This window comes from Bombina bombina, chromosome 3 (assembly GCF_027579735.1).
Source record: "Bombina bombina isolate aBomBom1 chromosome 3, aBomBom1.pri, whole genome shotgun sequence".
In the NCBI taxonomy this organism is placed as follows: Eukaryota; Metazoa; Chordata; class Amphibia; order Anura; family Bombinatoridae; genus Bombina; species Bombina bombina.
The window spans coordinates 1,126,785,078-1,126,803,707 of NC_069501.1; the positions used below are offsets into that span (position 1 = coordinate 1,126,785,078).

Genomic DNA, 18,630 nt, shown 5'->3' on the forward strand with positions numbered 1-18,630 from the left:
AGGACAATGTCCGTGTGAGCCTTTACGTGAGGAAGGGACGACGCTCGAATCAGAATGTCGTCCAAGTAAGGTACTACAGCAATGCCCCTTGGTCTTAGCACCGCCAGAAGGGACCCTAGTACCTATGAGAAAATCCTAGGAGCAGTGGCTAATCCGAAAGAAAATGCCACGAACTGGAAATGCTTGTCCAGGAATGCAAACCTTAGGAACCGATGATGTTCCTTGTGGATAGGAATATGTAGATACGCATCCTTGAAATCCACCTTGGTCATGAATTGACCTTCCTGGATGGAAGGAAGAAGTGTTCGAATGGTTTCCATCTTGAACGATGGAACCTTGAGAAACTTGTTCAAGATCTTGAGATCTAAGATTGGTCTGAACGTTCCCTCTTTTTTGGGAACTATGAACAGATTGGAGTAGAACCCCATCCCTTGTTCTCCTAATGGAACAGGATGAATCACTCCCATTTTTAGCAGGTCTTCTACCCAATGTAAGAATGCCTGTCTTCTTATGTGGTCTGAAGACAACTGAGACCTGTGGAACCTCCCCCTTGGAGGAAGCCCCTTGAACCCCAGAGAATAACCTTGGGAGACTATTTCTAGCGCCCAAGGATCCAGAACATCTCTTTCCCAAGCCTGAGCGAAGAGAGAGAGTCTGCCCCCCACCAGATCCGGTCCCGGATCGGGGGCCCGCATTTCATGCTGTCTTGGTAGCAGTGGCAGGTTTCCTGGCCTGCTTTCCTTTGCTCCAGCCTTGCATAGGTCTCCAGGCTGGATTGGCTTGAGAAGTATTACCTTCCTGCTTAGAGGACGTAGCCCTTGGGGCTGATCCGTTTCTGCGAAAGGGACGAAACTTAGGTTTATTTTTGGTCTTGAAAAGACCTATCCTGAGGAAGGGCGTGGCCCTTGCCCCCAGTGATATCAGAGATAATCTCTTTCAAGTCAGGGCCAAAGAGTGTTTTCCCCTTGAAAGGAATGTCAAGCAATTTGTTCTTGGAAGACGCATCCGCTGCCCAAGATTTTAACCAAAGCGCTCTGCGCCACAATAGCAAACCCAGAATTTTTTCGCCGCTAACCTAGCCAATTGCAAGGTGGCGTCTAGGGTGAAAGAATTAGCCAATTTAAGAGCACGAATTCTGTCCATAATCTCCTCATAAGAAGAAGAATTACTAATAATCGCCTTTCCTAGCTCATCAAACTAGAAACACGCGGCTGCAGTGACAGGGACAATGCATGCAATTGGTTGTAGAAGGGAACCTTGCTGAACAAACATCTTTAGCAGACCTTCTAATTTTTTATCCATAGGATCTTGGAAAGCACAACTATCTTCTATGGGTATAGTGGCGCGCTTGTGTAGAGTAGAAACCGCCCCCTCGACCTTGGGGACTGTCTGCCATCAGTCCTTTCTGGGGTCGCTATAGGAAAACAATTTTATAAATATGGGGGGAGGTACTAAAGGTATACCGGGCCTGTCCCATTCTTTACTAACAATGTACGCCACCCGCTTGGATATAAGAAAAGCTTCGGGGGGCCCCGGGGCCTCTAAGAACTTTTCCATTTTACATAGTGGTTCTGGAATGACCAGATAATCACAATCATCCAAATTGGATAACACCTCCTTAAGCAGAGCGCGGAGATGTTCCAACTTAAATTTAAAAGTAATCACATCAGGTTCAGCTTGTTGAGAAATGTTTCCTGAATCTGAAATTTCTCCCTCAGACAAAACCTCCCTGGCCCCCTCAGACTGGTGTAGGGGCCCTTCAGAAACCATATCATCAGCGTTCTCATGCTCTACAGAATTTTCTAAAACAGAGCAGTCGCGCTTTCGCTGATAAGTGGGCATATTGGCTAAAATGTTTTTGATAGAATTATCCATTACAGCCGTTAAATGTTGCATAGTAAGGAGTATTGGCGCACTAGATGTACTAGGGGCCTCCTGTATGGGCAAGACTGGTGTAGACGAAGGAGGGGATGATGCAGTACCATGCTTACTCCCCTCACTTGAGGAATCATCTTGGGCATCATTTTTACTAAAAAAAATTTTATGACATAAAATACATATAGTTAAATGAGAAGGAACCTTGGTTTCCCCACAGTCAGAACACAATCTATCTGGTAGTTCAGACATGTTAAACAGGCATAAACTTGATAACAAAGCACAAAAAACGTTTTAAATAAAACCGTTACTGTCACTTTAAATTTTAAACTAAACACACTTTATTATTGCAATTGCGAAAAAGTATGAAGGAATTGTTCAAAATTCACCAAAATTTCACCACAGTGTCTTAAAGCCTTAAAAGTATTGCACACCAAATTTGGAAGCTTTAACCCTTAAAATAACGGAACCGGAGCCGTTTTTATATTTAACCCCTTTACAGTCCCTGGAATCTGCTTTGCTGAGACCCAACCAAGCCCAAAGGGGAATACGATACCAAATGATGCCTTCAGAAAGACTTTTCTATGTATCAGAGCTCCACACACATGCAGCTGCATGCCATGCTGTCCTCAAAAACAAGTGCGCCATACCGGCGCGAAAATGAGGCTCTGACTATGATTAGGGAAAGCCCCTAAAGAATAAGGTGTCTAAAACAGTGCCTGCCGATATAATCATATCAAAATACCCAGAATAAATGATTCCTCAAGGCTAAATATGTGTTAATAATGAATCGATTTAGCCCAGAAAAAGTCTACAGTCTTAATAAGCCCTTGTGAAGCCCTTATTTACTATCTTAATAAACATGGCTTACCGGATCCCATAGGGAAAATGACAGCTTCCAGCATTACATCGTCTTGTTAGAATGTGTCATACCTCAAGCAGTAAGAGACTGCACACTGTTCCCCCAACTGAAGTTAATTGCTCTCAACAGTCCTGTGTGGAACAGCCATGGATTTTAGTTACGGTGCTAAAATCATTTTCCTCATACAAACAGAAATCTTCATCTCTTTTCTGTTTCTGAGTAAATAGTACATACCAGCACTATTTTAAAATAACAAACTCTTGATTGAATAATAAAAACTACAGTTAAACACTAAAAAACTCTAAGCCATCTCCGTGGAGATGTTGCCTGTACAACGGCAAAGAGAATGACTGGGGTAGGCGGAGCCTAGGAGGGATCATGTGACCAGCTTTGCTGGGCTCTTTGCCATTTCCTGTTGGGGAGGAGAATATCCCACAAGTAAGGATGACGCCGTGGACCGGACACACCTATGTTGGAGAAATTTGGAGTAGACTGTCCCTTTAACACAAGATACTTGAATTATTAGACAATGAAGAATTAGATCTGTAATGATTTATGAAACTGAAAAGTTTAGCACATTGCATACTTAAAGGGACACTGAACTCAATTTTTCCCTTTTGTAATTCAGATAGAGCATGCAATTTTAAGCAACTTTCTAATTTACTCCTATTATCAAATTTTCTTTGTTCTCTTGCTATCTTTATTTGAAAAAGAAGGCATCTAAGCTTTTTTTTAGGTTCAGTCCTCTGGACAGCACTTTTTTATTGGTGGATGAATTTATCCACCAATCAGCAAGGACAACCCAGGTTGTTCACCAAAAATGGGCCGGCATCTAAACTTACATTCTTGCATTTCAAATAAAGATACCAAGAGAATGAAGAACATTTGATAATAGAAGTAAATTAGAAAGTTGCTTAAAATTTCATGCTCTATCTGAATCACGAAAGAAAAACTTTGGGTTCAGTGTCCCTTTAAATCTGGCAGTTAAAAATTAGATTAGTGCAATATTTACTACAATGAAAAAAAGTCCTAAAGCAAGAGATTAACAAACATATTAATATAAAACTCCCACACACATTACATATATCATAGAAAAAAATGTTTCTCTTTCTAATTTATAAAAAGGAAAAAGCAAACAATGAAACATTTTAGTTAACAAGAAAGTCCGCTAATTGATTACTTACTCTGACGTAGGAAGTGGATCTTCTAAAAAATATGGATCCTGCATAGCTTGCTCAGAGGATATTCTTTTTATTGGGTCCATGGTTAACAATTTCTGAAGCTTTAAAACAATGCAAACAAGCAATATCAGCTGAATAAACAATTTAACAGACCAATGAAAAGTATTGATTACTGAATATAAAAGAGATCATGAAGGATTGTGTAAAAATGTTCCTGAAAGCAGCAAAAATAAAAAAAAACATTCAGGAACTCTAAAACACAGTTTAAGTCAGGGTGATTTACATAATTAACCCTTTCATGCAGGGGTTAACGTGTCTACATCGGAACAACTGTTCCAATGTAAACAAATTGAAAACTCGCGATCGTGCACGTGATCACGAGATTTCAATGATGGGATCGTGTCAGGGGGGCGTCCCTATGATGCTAGGCACGCACTCGAGACCGCGATCCCATCAGGGAAGCGCCAGTGGCTTCAGGAAAGCCAAGCGGTTAGGACGTTGTATTCCGTCCTTCGGTGCTAAAGCTCAGCAAAATTCAGACGGAATACAACGTCCTAACGGCGTTAAAAGATTAAACCTAAATGCATATTAAAATTCACTAATGGGCATATAGTACCCATACACGAATAAGGTAAATATTTGAGTTTTAGCTTATGTGTAGAGCAAAATTAGCCCTTTTTGAAGAAGGCGTTAAGAGGAAGAGAGGGAGAAAGGCACTAATAGAAAGAGATACAGAGACTTAGGGAAACAGACCAAACATAAGAAAAGGGTTTATGTGGGGACAGTACAAAAACAACTAATAAAACCAAATGTATACTTTCGAAATCCCACCTTGACCACAAAGAGTAGGCCATTTAAAATAAAAAAGTTTTCTTTATCTCAGCCGATAAATAAATTTAATGCAAAACACATAAGGTCCTTGGCTAAGAACCTAGTTAATGAATACCAGACAACAGACCCCTTTCTCAGAGAAAATAGAATCTTTACTACATTAAAGGGACCGTAAATCAAAATTTATGATTCAGATCGAGCATGCAATCTTAAACAATTTTCCAATTTACTTCCTTTATCAAATTTGCTTTGCTCTCTTTGTATCCTTTGGTGAAGAGTAAAGTTAGGTAGGCTAATAGGAACGGAGGAGTGTGTACATCTTTAGTATTCTATGGAAGCAGTGTTTGCAACTACATATAACATTGACATAAACATTGTTGAAAACACTGCTGCCAGATGCCCAAAGACATGTGCATGCTGCTGAGCTCACATAGGATTACTCTTAACAGAGAATACCAAGAGAACTAAGCAAAATTAATATCAGAAGTAAAATTGGAAAGTTGTTTAAAATGTCATGCTTAATCTAATCCATTTAAGATTAGTTTTGACTTTACTGTCTCTTTAAATGAGTCTCACATTAGTCTATACCAGGATACTTCCTGTATTTTGGATTTTATTTCTTGGTATCCTTTGTTGGCACTAAACTTATTGCCATGACGGAATAGCAATGTATAATATATTGGTAAATCATTACATGCACAGACAAAATTAACATTTTGCTACTGTGGAGATCTGGAGGACATGACAAGCTATATAATATATAATTCCTGTGTAACTGAAGAGAATTTACCACTTACCAAATGGAATGTTTTACTATCTGGTTTCACTTTATGTTTTTCCATATATTTTATAAGGCTGCAGTTGGTATATCTAAAATAAATAAATAAATACATTATAAAATACTTGTAATGATTTAACATAACATATCAACAAAAAGAATATTCTATGTAAAATACAACTAGAAGTTTTTATGGTTTGTTCTGAATAATCCTAATTAAAAGGTACATGAAACTCCAACATTTTCTTTCATGATTCAGATAGAACAGACAATATTAAACAACTAAAATTTACTTCTACAAAAAACAATAAACAATTTGAGATCTTATAACAAAAAGGCTGTAACAATGGAAAATAACCAATACTCTCCTCTGATGTGGACCGCTGCCTTCTCACAGTCTCTCCCAACGGACTGTTAATATGTAGAAGCTTTAGGGTATAGATGGTGCAGGTCCTATGTCGCTCTTAGTTGTCACTGAAGACAAAAAGACTGATGTACGTATATGAACAAGATGATATGAGTGCAGTATACTCACTCTGATCATTTTCAAATGTCGGCCAGTCAAGAAGGATCCCTTCAATAGAAGATGCACAGCCAAGCTGAGGACAAAGGTACTCTGGTGTTGAAAGTGTAAGAGACTGAGTATAAAGATAGCATATACTCACTTTCCTTAGAGTCCAAGGTTCAGCGATGTCACAGAAAACAGCAAAAACAGAATTTATGCTTACCTGATAAATTACTTTCTCCAACGGTGTGTCCGGTCCACGGCGTCATCCATAACTTGTGGGAATATTCTCTTCCCCAACAGGAAATGGCAAAGAGCACAGCAAAAGCTGTCCATATAGTCCCTCCTAGGCTCCGCTCACCCCAGTCATTCGACCGACGGACAGGAGAAAAAACAGGAGAAACTTTAGGGTGCCGTGGTGACTGTAGTTAAAGAAAGAAATTCATCAAACCTGATTAAAAAACCAGGGCGGGCCGTGGACCGGACACACCGTTGGAGAAAGTAATTTATCAGGTAAGCATAAATTCTGTTTTCTCCAACATTGGTGTGTCCGGTCCACGGCGTCATCCATAACTTGTGGGAACCAATACCAAAGCTTTAGGACACGGATGAAGGGAGGGAGCCAATCAGGTTACCTAAACGGAAGGCACCATGGCTTGCAAAACCTTTCTCCCAAAAATAGCCTCCGAAGAAGCAAAAGTATCAAATTTGTAGAATTTGGCAAAAGTGTGCAGGGAAGACCAAGTCGCTGCCTTACATATCTGAACAACAGAAGCCTCGTTCTTGAAGGCCCATGTGGAAGCCACAGCCCTAGTAGAGTGAGCTGTGATGAATTCGGGAGGCTGCCGTCCGGCAGTCTCATAAGCCAATCGGATGATGCTTTTCAGCCAAAAGGAAAGAGAGGTAGCAGTAGCTTTTTGACCTCTCCTCTTGCCAGAATAAACGACAAACAGAGAAGACGTTTGTCTGAAATCCTTTGTTGCTTCTAAATAGAACTTTAAAGCACGAACTACATCTAAATTGTGTAACAAACGTTCCTTCTTTGAAACTGGATTCGGAAACAAAGAAGGCACAACTATTTCATGGTTAATATTCTTCACCATCTCCGTGGAGATGCTGCTTGTTCAGCGGCAGAGAGAATGACTGGGGTGGGCGGAGCCTAGGAGGGACTATATGGACAGCTTTTGCTGTGCTCTTTGCCATTTCCTGTTGGGGAAGAGAATATTCCCACAAGTTATGGATGACGCCGTGGACCGGACACACCAATGTTGGAGAAAGTGGATGTTTGGTTTAAAAAGAACAAAACATTTATTAATAGCTCAACGCGTTTCAACGATTAAATAGTATTTCTCAAGAGCAAAATTTAAAAGGGTAAAAGGTTGCTGTAGTGTGACTCGCCTCCTTTGTTTAAATACAGATGGCAAAAGTTCCAACTTCCGGTTTCCCGAAACTTGGACTCACAATAAAATTTGTTACACCTCACATATTTATCATAAAATGTGTTCTTAGCCAATGAGTGGTATATTATGTAAATACTATAGAATCGTAAAATAAGCCGATTGTTGCTAATTGTGTGTTATTAATATTGATACAAGTACACTGGATGAGAACAAATCTAATTAACCTATCACAATCGTCTAGTACATTCAAAAACCCCAATGAGAGAAGGTTTCATATAAAATTTCTCAAACGAGTAGTCATGTAACATATTTTACATGACTACTCGTTTGAGAACTTTTATATGAAAACTTCGCTCATTGGTGTTTTTGAATGTACCAGACAATTGTGATAGGTTAACTAGATTTGTTCTCATCAAGTGTACTTGTATCAATATTAACACACAATTAGCAAGAATCTGCTTATTTTACGATTCATAGTATTTACATAATATACCACTCATTGGCTAAGAACAAATTTTATGATAAATATGTGAAGTGTAACAAATTTTATTGTGAGTCCAATTTTTGGGAAACCGGAAGTTGGAACTTTTGCCATCTGTATTTAAACCAAGGATGCGAGTCACACTACAGCAACCTTTTACCCTTTTAAATTTTGCTCTTGAGAAAGACTATTTAATCGTTGAAACGCGTTGAGCTATTAATAAAATAAAAATATTTTTTAAACCATACTTCCACTTTTGCCATTTTCTGTGACATCGCTGAACCTTGGACTCTAAGGAAAGTGAGTATATGCTATCTTTATACTCAGAGTCTTTACACTTTCAACACTGGAGTACTTTTGTCCTCTGCTTGGCTGTGAATCTTCTATTGAAGGGATCCTTCTTGACTGGCCGACATTTGAAAATTATCAGAATGAGTATACTGCACTCATATCATCTTGTTCATATACGTACATCAAAGCAAAGTCTCTTTGTCTACAGTGACAACTAAGAGCGACATAGGACCTGCACCATCTATACCCTAAAGCTTAAATTTACATCTGTAATCAAATTTGTTTAATTCTATTGGTGTCCTTTGTTGAAAGAGCAACAATGCACTACTGGGGCTGGCTAAAAACAAGTCTATGACAGAGGCATATATATGCAGCCACAAATCAGCAGTTACCACCTAGTAGTGCATTGCTGCTCCTGAGCCTACCTAGCAAAATAGATAGAAGTAAATTGAAAAGTTGTTTAAAATTGCATGTTCTGTCTGCATAATGGAAACAGTTGGGGTTTCATGTCCATTTAAGGATTTTTCAAACATGGCAAAGCAATTAAAAGATGACTCACTATTTACCAGGTAAGCATAAATTAGGTTTTCTTTCATAAATGTGGTGAGAGTCCTCAAGTCTTTACTCCTGAGAATACCCAATCTGTGGAGTCCACAAGTTATTTGAGTGGGACAAAGGTTTTTTTTGGAAAGGCTGGCATCTAATTTCCAGACACTGCTGCATGGAGGACTTTCCTACAAAAAGCCGCTTCAGAAGAAGCAAAAACATCAAAATGGTACAATTTAGTAAGGTATGTAAGGATGACCATGTTGCCGCCTTGCATATTTGTTCAACAGAAGCCTCATTTTTAAATGCCCAGGAAGTGGATCTGGTAGAATGGTCTGTAATGTGTTTTGAGGAGACTTTCCCACCTCCAAGTAAGCCTTATGAATCAAGAGTTTGAGCCAAGAAGTTAAAGAAAAGGCTGATGCTTTCTGGTCCTTACATGGACCTGAGAAATTAACAAACTAGAGGTTTGTCTAAAATCCCTTGTGGCATATAAGTAGAATGTCAATGCTCTCACTACATCAAAATTATGTAGCCTCTCTTTGAATTTTGTAGATTGGGACAAAGAGAATTAATATCTTTATTTATGCCAGAAGAAACCACCTTAGGTAAAAAGTCAAATTTTGTTCTTAAAATGCCCTTATTCTGGTGAAAAACAAGAAAAGGAGGTTCACAAGTAAGAACAGACAATTCAGAAACTTTTCTGGCAGAAGAGATTGCTAACAGAAACAAGACAGAAATTGAATGTCTAAATCATGCATAGGCTCAAAAGAAGAAACCTGCAAAACTCTTTGAACCAAATTAAGGTTCCAAGGAGGAGAAACTGGTTTAATTACTGGACATATGAGGACTAACGTTAGAAAAATGCCCTGAATATCAAGAATTTTATGACTTTTCTTGAGACAAAAAGCAGAAAGTGCAAAAATCTGACCCTTTAAAGAGCTAGAAGATAATCCCTTATTCTAGGAATTCTAAAGCAATGCCAGCTAAAACCCTGTTTCTCACATCAGGAAGGAATTAAAACTTTCCAAATCTTCTAATCCGAGAGACTTGTGGCAATTTCTTTAGAACTGGTTAAGTGGAAGGGCGGAATGTAGCCTGAAACATGCGTCACCCGATTATGAGGTCAGACGCCAGCCAAATGATACTCGGTAACCTGTGACACCATGCATTTCACATATGATTCAACGGAGCAGATCCGGAGCCCCTGACAGAGAATAGCAACATTGGATTGGTGCCATTGTGAGCAAGTATCAGGACTTTGGGTGAGACTGTTTTGAGTACTATCCTGTTTGGGTTTAATTCAGGCTGATCCCAGTGCTGTGTTTTATTGCTTCCATTATTGGATCTTGTGCCATCATATCTATAAAATACATCAGATTTTTTGATAAGTATTAAATCTTTACATATTCCTAACAAATACTTTCTGGTAACCTTAGATATCAAAAGTCTATACCACAAAGAGGGATTAGAGAGTATGTATTGTGCTTTAGATGCTGCACAGTTATAATCTCCAAGAGAGCGTATGCAGATATTAGATCTGTTGAAAATTGTACTAAGTTTCTTTCTTTTTGAGGACACATACTATTTGCTTACCAAAGCTACAGCAATGGGGTCCTATATTGCCCCTACCTATGCTAATTTGTATGTTAGTCCGTTTGAACGAAAATTTATTTACACAAATGCATCATTTAAAATCCACTGTAAATTTTCGAAGTGATATATTGATGATATATTTATGGTATGGACTGGAGATGTACAATCTCTATTAGATTTCCAGGCAGAACTTCAATCTAAATCTTCAATTTACAGCGGATTTTAGCATTATTCCTATAATTTTTTTAGACACTACGGTATCTATACAGGACATACAGGAAGAACTTCAATCTAAATCTTCAATTTACAGCGGATTTTAGCATTATTCCTAGAAATTTTTTAGACACTACGGTATCTATACAGGACAATTGCTTACAGATGTGTTTAGAAAAGCAACAGACAGAAACAATCTTTTAAAATTCTCCAGTTTTCACCCACCACAGACTCTAAAAAGCATTCCATATAGTCAGTAACTCAGGGCTAAAAGGTTTATTAACGATGAGTCTAAACTTGACTCTCAATTAGAAGAATTCATAGATAGATTTACAACGAGAGGTTATCCCAAAGAATTATTAGAAGAAAATAGACAAAGGATAGATCAGATACCAATAGCGGATTTACTACATACAAAGTGAGAAAAAGGGAGAGAAAAATGGAGAGAAAGGAGAGAAAGAAAGTGCCACTCTATCCAATATGGAAGTACTGTGACTCATTTAAGATTGGGGAAACTGTTACCCATAAGAGGTCACTTTACATATACTACATATTGGGAGTCACATGTAATCAATTGTCCATATGGACTCGCGTATGTAGGTGGAACTACCAAATGTGTAAGGTATAGGATAAAACACCACAAAGCAGAAATAGGAAAATTAGACCCTCAAGCCCCTGTTGCCCACCACGTTACAGTAATGGGGCAGTTGTGGATAGTGTAGCTCCTTTAAAGGGACAGTCAAGTAAAAAAAATAATAATTTTTCAAATATGGCATGTCATTTTAAACAACTTTCCAATTTACTTTTATCAACAATTTTGCTTTGTTCTCTTGGTATTCTAGTTGAAAGCAAACCTAGGAAGGTGCATATGATAACTTCTAAGCCCTTGAAGGCCGCCTCTATTTTATTTACTTTTCACAGCAGGGGAGAGCAAGCTCATGTAGGCCATATAGATAGCATTGTGATCACGCTCGTGGCTAGGGGCAGACACAGAAGATGCTTAGATACAAGTTAGTCACAGAAATAAAAAGTGTATTAATATAACAGTGTTGGTTTTGCAAAACTGGGGAATGGGTAATAAAGGATTATCTATCTTTTTAAACAACAAAAATTCTGGTGTTGACTGTCCCTTTAAGGAAGCCTGAAACGCTTGTCACCTGATTATGACGTCAGACGCCAGCCAAATGAAACCCTGACAGAGAATAGCAACATTGGATTGGTGCCATTGCGAACAAGTATCAAGACTTTGGGCGAGACTGTTGAGTACTATCCTGTTTGCGTTTAATTCCAGTGCTTTGTTTGTGAGCGAGATAACTCTGTTTTCTGGCAGACATAGTCCTGGAGTACCAGACTGCACTAAATGCTATCACTACACAGCGGACTGTTACTGCTAAGCTACTTGCTTATGTTTTACTAATAGGACGCAATATTGTTATACCCAGAGGACCTGTGTCCTAGAGTATTGGATTGTAATGTAAATGCATAACAAACGAAGCACATATACACTCTTTGCTTCTCTGCTATCTGCATACTAACTTTGGCTGCTTGTTGTTTGGCAAATGCCAGAGAAGCTGAAAATTTTGTGCACTGTATTATTACACTGAACTTGCTTGCTTTCTCCACCCGCTGTCAGGGGCTGCTAATTTATTCTTAATACATGGAAATTGACAATACTAAACGGAACTGTCACTTGAATTATAATACAGAGTATCGACTGGCTTTACAGTGGGAACCCTATTAACATTTTGCTTTGTATATATTTCCTTTAGTTTAGGAATATGCCACAGCATAGAGTCTGAAGTCTGTATGTTTTAATAAGACTGGGGATGCCCAGTCCATATATTTTTAATATATGCATCCTATTATCTGCACTCATGTTATATAGATAATAAAAATTTTCACTTTTTCTTAGATTTATTATCTTTGATATTTACTATTTTGAAGTGTGGGGATACTTATGATATATATATATATATATATATATATATATATATATATATATATATATATATATATATATAAATAAATAAATATATAAATGAGAGGCATATACTGTATATGAATATATAGGAGAGAGGCAAAGACTTTATGAAACGTTATCTACTCCAAGAGGCATGAGGTTACATGATCACAAAAGGAAAACAGAGAATTTAATAATGATAAAAAAAGTTATCACATTTGCACATTTGTTACCACAGACATGGCTAATAAAACCATGTGGAAGCACATCCACATTTACAATTTGTACAATTTGGTTGAAATGTATGACTATGTTTGATTAAAGATCTATTCTACTAAAACAGTGCTTATTTTTCTCAAGCCATTTTACCAGGTGGAGTCAAAATTTAGGAAGTTATACATGAGACATCAAACTAGACACACAATTGAACTTACGTGTTCCTGCGAAAATCTTTCATTAGTGTTGTATGCTCAGGCATCTTTTTAATGTCTTCCCAGTCTTTATCTGAATAAATAACAACTTTGTATAAATCAGTTGCCACAAGTATATGAAAATATATTTACATAACAGCACAAATTGACCACTCAACATTCAATATAAATTGATTTAAAAAAAAAAAAAATCAGTTTGTACAACAATAAACGAAGTAATGATTTCTTTTTCATGACAAGTTTTTTTAAAATTGATTTTTTATTGAGGTCATGCAAACAAACAATATTAAACAAGAGTTCAATAAGATTTACAGTAGATACATCAATAATTCTATTGTCGTAATGTGACTCTTGGACCTTGTAATGTATTTGGGAGGAGGTAAGGGGGGGCGTGTCCGGGGAATAAATGATATAACAGCATTATTATTATGTGGCTCATCAGCAAAAGGGTCTCTCTTGGGTTCATTGTAGAAGACATGAGAGGTAAAATAAAAGGGCTAACACGTATTTAGTAAACTCACCATATATATATCTATAAGTATAGAGGATAAGAAGAACCATCGTCAATTATTCAGAATATAAAATATATAACCACAGCCTGTAGTGATCTCAATTATTGCCCGGAATACAAATGGTCAGTTGGTAACAGGTACAGGAGCATATGAGAAATCCCATAGTAAATAAATAAGATAAGGATACTTGTGCAACGATAAGATTTGTTAAGGAGTGTGACTTTATGGGAAAGATGCAACATCTTGCGAGTGAATATAAAATGGTTATTATGCAAAATTAAAGTTTTATACTGATATAATCTAGGCTCATCTCATATAGCTAAATTCCCTCAGGTTGGCGTGGCTAGTAGAACACATAGTAAGCAATTGAGATAGTTAGAAAATTTAGTGGGTACTTCCTATGTCTCTTAAAAGGCGACTCTTGGACCTACCTTAGTATAGATGTACAAAGAAAAAGGGAGGTTAGCATTTGTAGCAGTCGCACTTGGACCTTAGTACAGGTAAGAGAAAAAAACTTAGCATATGAATCTGTCATGAGTACCATGAGGCGCACTTAGCCACTTATAGTTAACGTTACACTGACAAGGTGTATTACTGCCCGATCTGATAGCAAAATATAGAGACATTAGTATTCAAGGAGAACAATCCTCTTAACCTAGGGCAGGCTATATAAATATATTTGGGTGCTTTGGAGTATAAAATGAGATGCACAATTGCATGGAGGTTAGAAATAAATAATCCAGTGATTAGGAGATCATAGTAGCCTTCTCGTTAGTAGGCACTGTGCAATAAAGATGTAATAGTTACTACCATAGTGTATTGTCCGTGCTTCAAATAACCAGGATTCACCTTGGGGTGGTAAAAAATGTAGAGGGCAGAGGTCTAGCAATTAGTGGACATTTAGATAATGCTCAATTCTCTATGAAATAATAAAGGTTAATTGTCACGTGGGTAATCCACTGCTTTTAAGTAAATCAGAATTCCGACTTATAATACACTCATATACGGTGGTAAATACCCTTAAGCAAACATTTTAACTAATAAGGAGAATAAAAACAGTAAAATTAAAAAGCTTAATCAAGAGTCTTGTAGAGCTATGTAGTCCTGCTCTGGTGAATGCTATTAGGATTCAGCCTACCCCAGTCGTATAAAAGGCCAAATACGATTGCAGTTACCGCTGCTGAAGTGTGTCCCAAAACACTGTAGATCAAGTCCGATTGCCGACTGCAATCTAGCATCCAGTATGCGAACAGACCGCTCTCATACCACCAAGTCACCATCTCACCTCGTTATATGTATCTGAGGGGTCCGTGATGGCGAACATAAGGAGCTTGATCATAGGAGTTGTGAGGATGCCATAGACAACCCTCATATCCTGTCGCAATCAGGAGATCAGAAGGTAAGTTGTTGCCTGTCTCATAAAATCCGGAACCCACTACTGCCCCATCTCCGTCTCCCCCAGCCACCCACCGGGTGCTGGCCACATCTCCCACGACGGGAGATGTAGGAGGGAGGCTAGGACCTGCAGCTGTGTCCCTCGGCATGTAAGTAGGCTTGCCTTCTCTGGTAGATGGGCATATTTGGATCTCTCTCTTCAGGCTCTTGTCTGTAGATGACGCATCTCTCACTATAGACAACAGGCTATCGAAGGTCTTGGTCATCCTCTGTTCTAGTTCAAGTAACATCTTGCAGATGATAGCGTTGCCTTCCTTAATGTGCATGGATATTTAGGATGTTAGTAGTGTACTAGGTGTTATTGTAGATCGGGGGGAATTAGAGTAGGTTGTTAGACCGTCTCTGAATATCTAAAGCTGGACCGGATCTCTGAGGTCATTCACGCGGCAAACTCAGTCTTGATGCAGATATTAACTTTAGGTTTAGGGTTTCTTAGCTTCTATGATGTGTAGGTGCCGCTTAATGAAGATATTCAAAGTATATCTTATCTATCAGAGATCCAGAAATTGCGTCCATACTCGTTCACATCAGGAGGGCTACCCAGTGTGCATTTTAAAGTGGACAGTTTATTAAATAACAGTGTAATTGGGTCTAATGGAATACTTATCGAGACTACCCTTTCCATTTCTTTCACAACTGCCTTCCAGAATGGTTATATATTAGGGCAATGCAACCATTTGTGTGACATTTTTCCTTCCATCAGGCAATCTTGCAGCAGAAAGGTTGTGATGTTGTAAATATTAAAAGCTATCCTTGAAGATGTTAAATACCAACTGGTTAATAGCTGGATTCATTTCTGATAGACCTACTGATCAAGAGGATTTGCACATACTTTAAAATATCTTAAGCCAGACTGGTAAAGATATGTTTAGTTTTTGCTACTCTGGGTAAACGGTATAACAATTATCATTTATTACCTTATTTAACGCTAGGTAAGTGTTAAATAAAGGGATTGGCAGAGTTTGGAAAATATATAGTACAAAAGATAGTATTAGTCATTTAGCCAAGCCATGATAGAGAATTTTGCCTCAACTAGTTGAATTGCATTTGTATGTCTTTCAATAGTGCTTCACAGTTTAAGAGAATTGTACCTAAACTCAATCTGGTTTAACATGAAAGTGGGGTATTGTCACCTCTTGTAATTGCTACTTTATTTTTTATTTAAAAATTAAGAGAACTTGCTATACAATTCTTACTGTGTTAGAGGTGATAGGGGTTCTATCAGTGATGTTAATGTAAAAAGGGCATTATATGAGTAGACAGCCATTTTATAATCTATATTACCAACCAAAATCCCTTTGATATCTAGATTATTTCTGTGTCTAGTAGCCCGGGTAAAATTTTAGTCAATATTAAGAAAGAAAAAAACTCAGCTTTTTTACAATAAGCACACCTAATAATGGTAGAAAGGTGACCAGGGGACTCTCGGGTAGATTTAGGGACAACAATTAGACTGCTCCATTATAGCATATAGCAAAGCAATGCAATAAACACAATAACTACCTTAAAAAGCTCTTGCGGAATGGAAATCACTTACCACCTCCTAAGTAGCCTTTTAAACTCACAGGTACAATGCGTGCTAAGTCAGATTGCAAAACAAAGCAGAAGACATTAACATCCAAAGGACAAATAACGCTCATCAGAAAAAATTAACTTGTACAAAAAAACTAAACCTATAAGAAATTTAGCTCGCTAAAATACCCGACATTTGCATACCCGAGGACGAATGTGCGCTAACCCCCAACGTGTGTAAACAGGCCAAAGCACATCAACTATAGAAAGACTAAAGGGACATGAGCTGATGCGCATAAACCTAAAGGCCAACGTGTGAAATTCAAACTAAGCTGCCAAAAAGCAGACACTCGCAAAACAGCAAGGGAATAGTGTAAAGGATTCTGTCCCAGGGCCATATATATTAGCAAATGTATATACAAACTAAAAAAGTTCCAATAACATAGCTTTAGAGTGTCTAAAATGTTTCATAAATAATACTTTTCAATGGACACGGATCCATCAGGAAATAAGCAGCAGACACCCAAACCAGTACTGAAACATATCAGCAAAGGTAAAGGAATAGGATTATATTGTAGATCCATAAAGGGAGGCAAAAGACATGTCCCTGCAACCAGTTATGGAAGGTTTATGAAAAATTTCCCATGAGGTGAAAAAAAAAAAAAATCACAAACCATACCCCATATACATCCATCTGACAAGCACTGTACTCTGAGGGGAAACCAGGCCTCAATATAGACTAAAAGCCCTCTCTCTGAAGAATCAAATGCTCATCTACATTCTATAAGCACCTCATTTTTGGTTCAGCACCTTGGTGGCTACATTTAGACACCAATCAACAAGCGCTACCCAGGTGCTGAACCAAACATGGGCTGGCTCCTAAACTTACATTCTTGCCTTTTCAAATAAAGATACCAAGATAACGAAAAAAAAAACACCTAATAGGAGTAAATTAGAAAGTTGCTTAAAATTGCATACTCTATCTGAATCAGGAATGTTTAATTTTGACTAGACTATCACTTTAACTTCTTGAGTGCTAACAACAGCTCTGAGCCGTTGCAGAGTTTCCCACTCAGGTGCTAATGACGGCTCAGAGCCGTCGCTAGAACTCTCCCACCTTGAGGGAGAGCTGGGGGCTCCTACCTCGGCGATCGGGCGCAATGACATCATCAGGCAACGACGGCACTGTGCAACTTTATTAAAAAAAGACAATGACAAGAACAGGGAAAGGGGGCATGCTGCTTAGAAGCCTGTATCTCAGGCATCTAAGCAGTTACAGACCCCCAAGACCCATAAGTCTTGGGGATCTGAAAGAAAAAAAAAAAAAAAAATATTTTAAAAAATAAAAAATCCCTCAAATCAGCTTAGCACCCAGGTGGGAAAGTGCTTAAGCACTCAAAGGGTTAAGGACCAAGGACGTATAAGGGGTTTCAAGCGGTGATTGCTTCCAACCTTTTTTAAGGTGTTGTAGTGATGCCTCATTATTGCGGCATCACTATAAAACCTTTTTTTTTTTTACACCGATGCTGAGAGAGTCACTCTCTGGTCCTCTCGGCATCGATGGCGCTGATCTTGGTGGGTGGGAGCAGCTGTTGGGAGGTGGCTGGGCGGCCCATTGATGTAATCGATTATCGATCCAGTAGTAGACTGATGCGCCACAGTCGGCGGAAGCAGCCGGGGGGGACGTGTGGGTGAACGCGCAAGCGTGACGAATCTCGTATTTTCAGTTAGAAAAATTGGTCTGACACAGATTTTGGGGATATCCGTGATGTTTGTCAAGGGGTCTGGGAGGGAGGTAAGATATTGAGGGGGGCCAGCTACACTACAGAAAATATTATTGTAAAAAAAAAAAAAAAGAAATTGGGCAAACTGTGTACTGGCAGACAGCCAGTACCAATATGGCAGCAAATAGGTAGAGGGGGGAGGATTAGAGAGCTGTATGGGGAGATCAGGGAGGTTGGGGGCTAAGAGGGGATCCAACACTGCTGATTCAATTGGGGGGGGGGATTTTTTTTTTTAAATGCTTTTTTTTTTTTAGTACTGGCGGTGACAATTGTGAGGTGGGGGAGGGAAGAGAGCTGTGTTTAAGAGGGGTCAGGGAGGGTTCAGGGGGTGGGGTGTGTCAGGTGGGAGGGCTGATCTCTACACTAAAGCTAAAATCAACCCTAAAAGCTACCTAAATTAACCCCTTCACTGCTGGA

The 18,630-nt window shown here is 38.5% G+C and overlaps 1 protein-coding gene across 1 annotated transcript in view; it reads right to left on the reverse strand.

The window, feature by feature from the left end:
- CDK8 (cyclin dependent kinase 8) overlaps positions 1–18,630 on the reverse strand; it is a 399,753-nt gene that overhangs the window by 47,278 nt on the left and 333,845 nt on the right. Inside the window, exons 8-10 of the mRNA XM_053708497.1 lie at positions 12,954–13,023; positions 5,547–5,619; positions 3,922–4,019 (exon numbers count right to left, since the gene is read on the reverse strand). Of these exons, the coding sequence (XP_053564472.1) occupies positions 3,922–4,019; positions 5,547–5,619; positions 12,954–13,023 (241 nt within the window). The remainder of the gene's footprint in view (positions 1–3,921; positions 4,020–5,546; positions 5,620–12,953; positions 13,024–18,630) is intronic.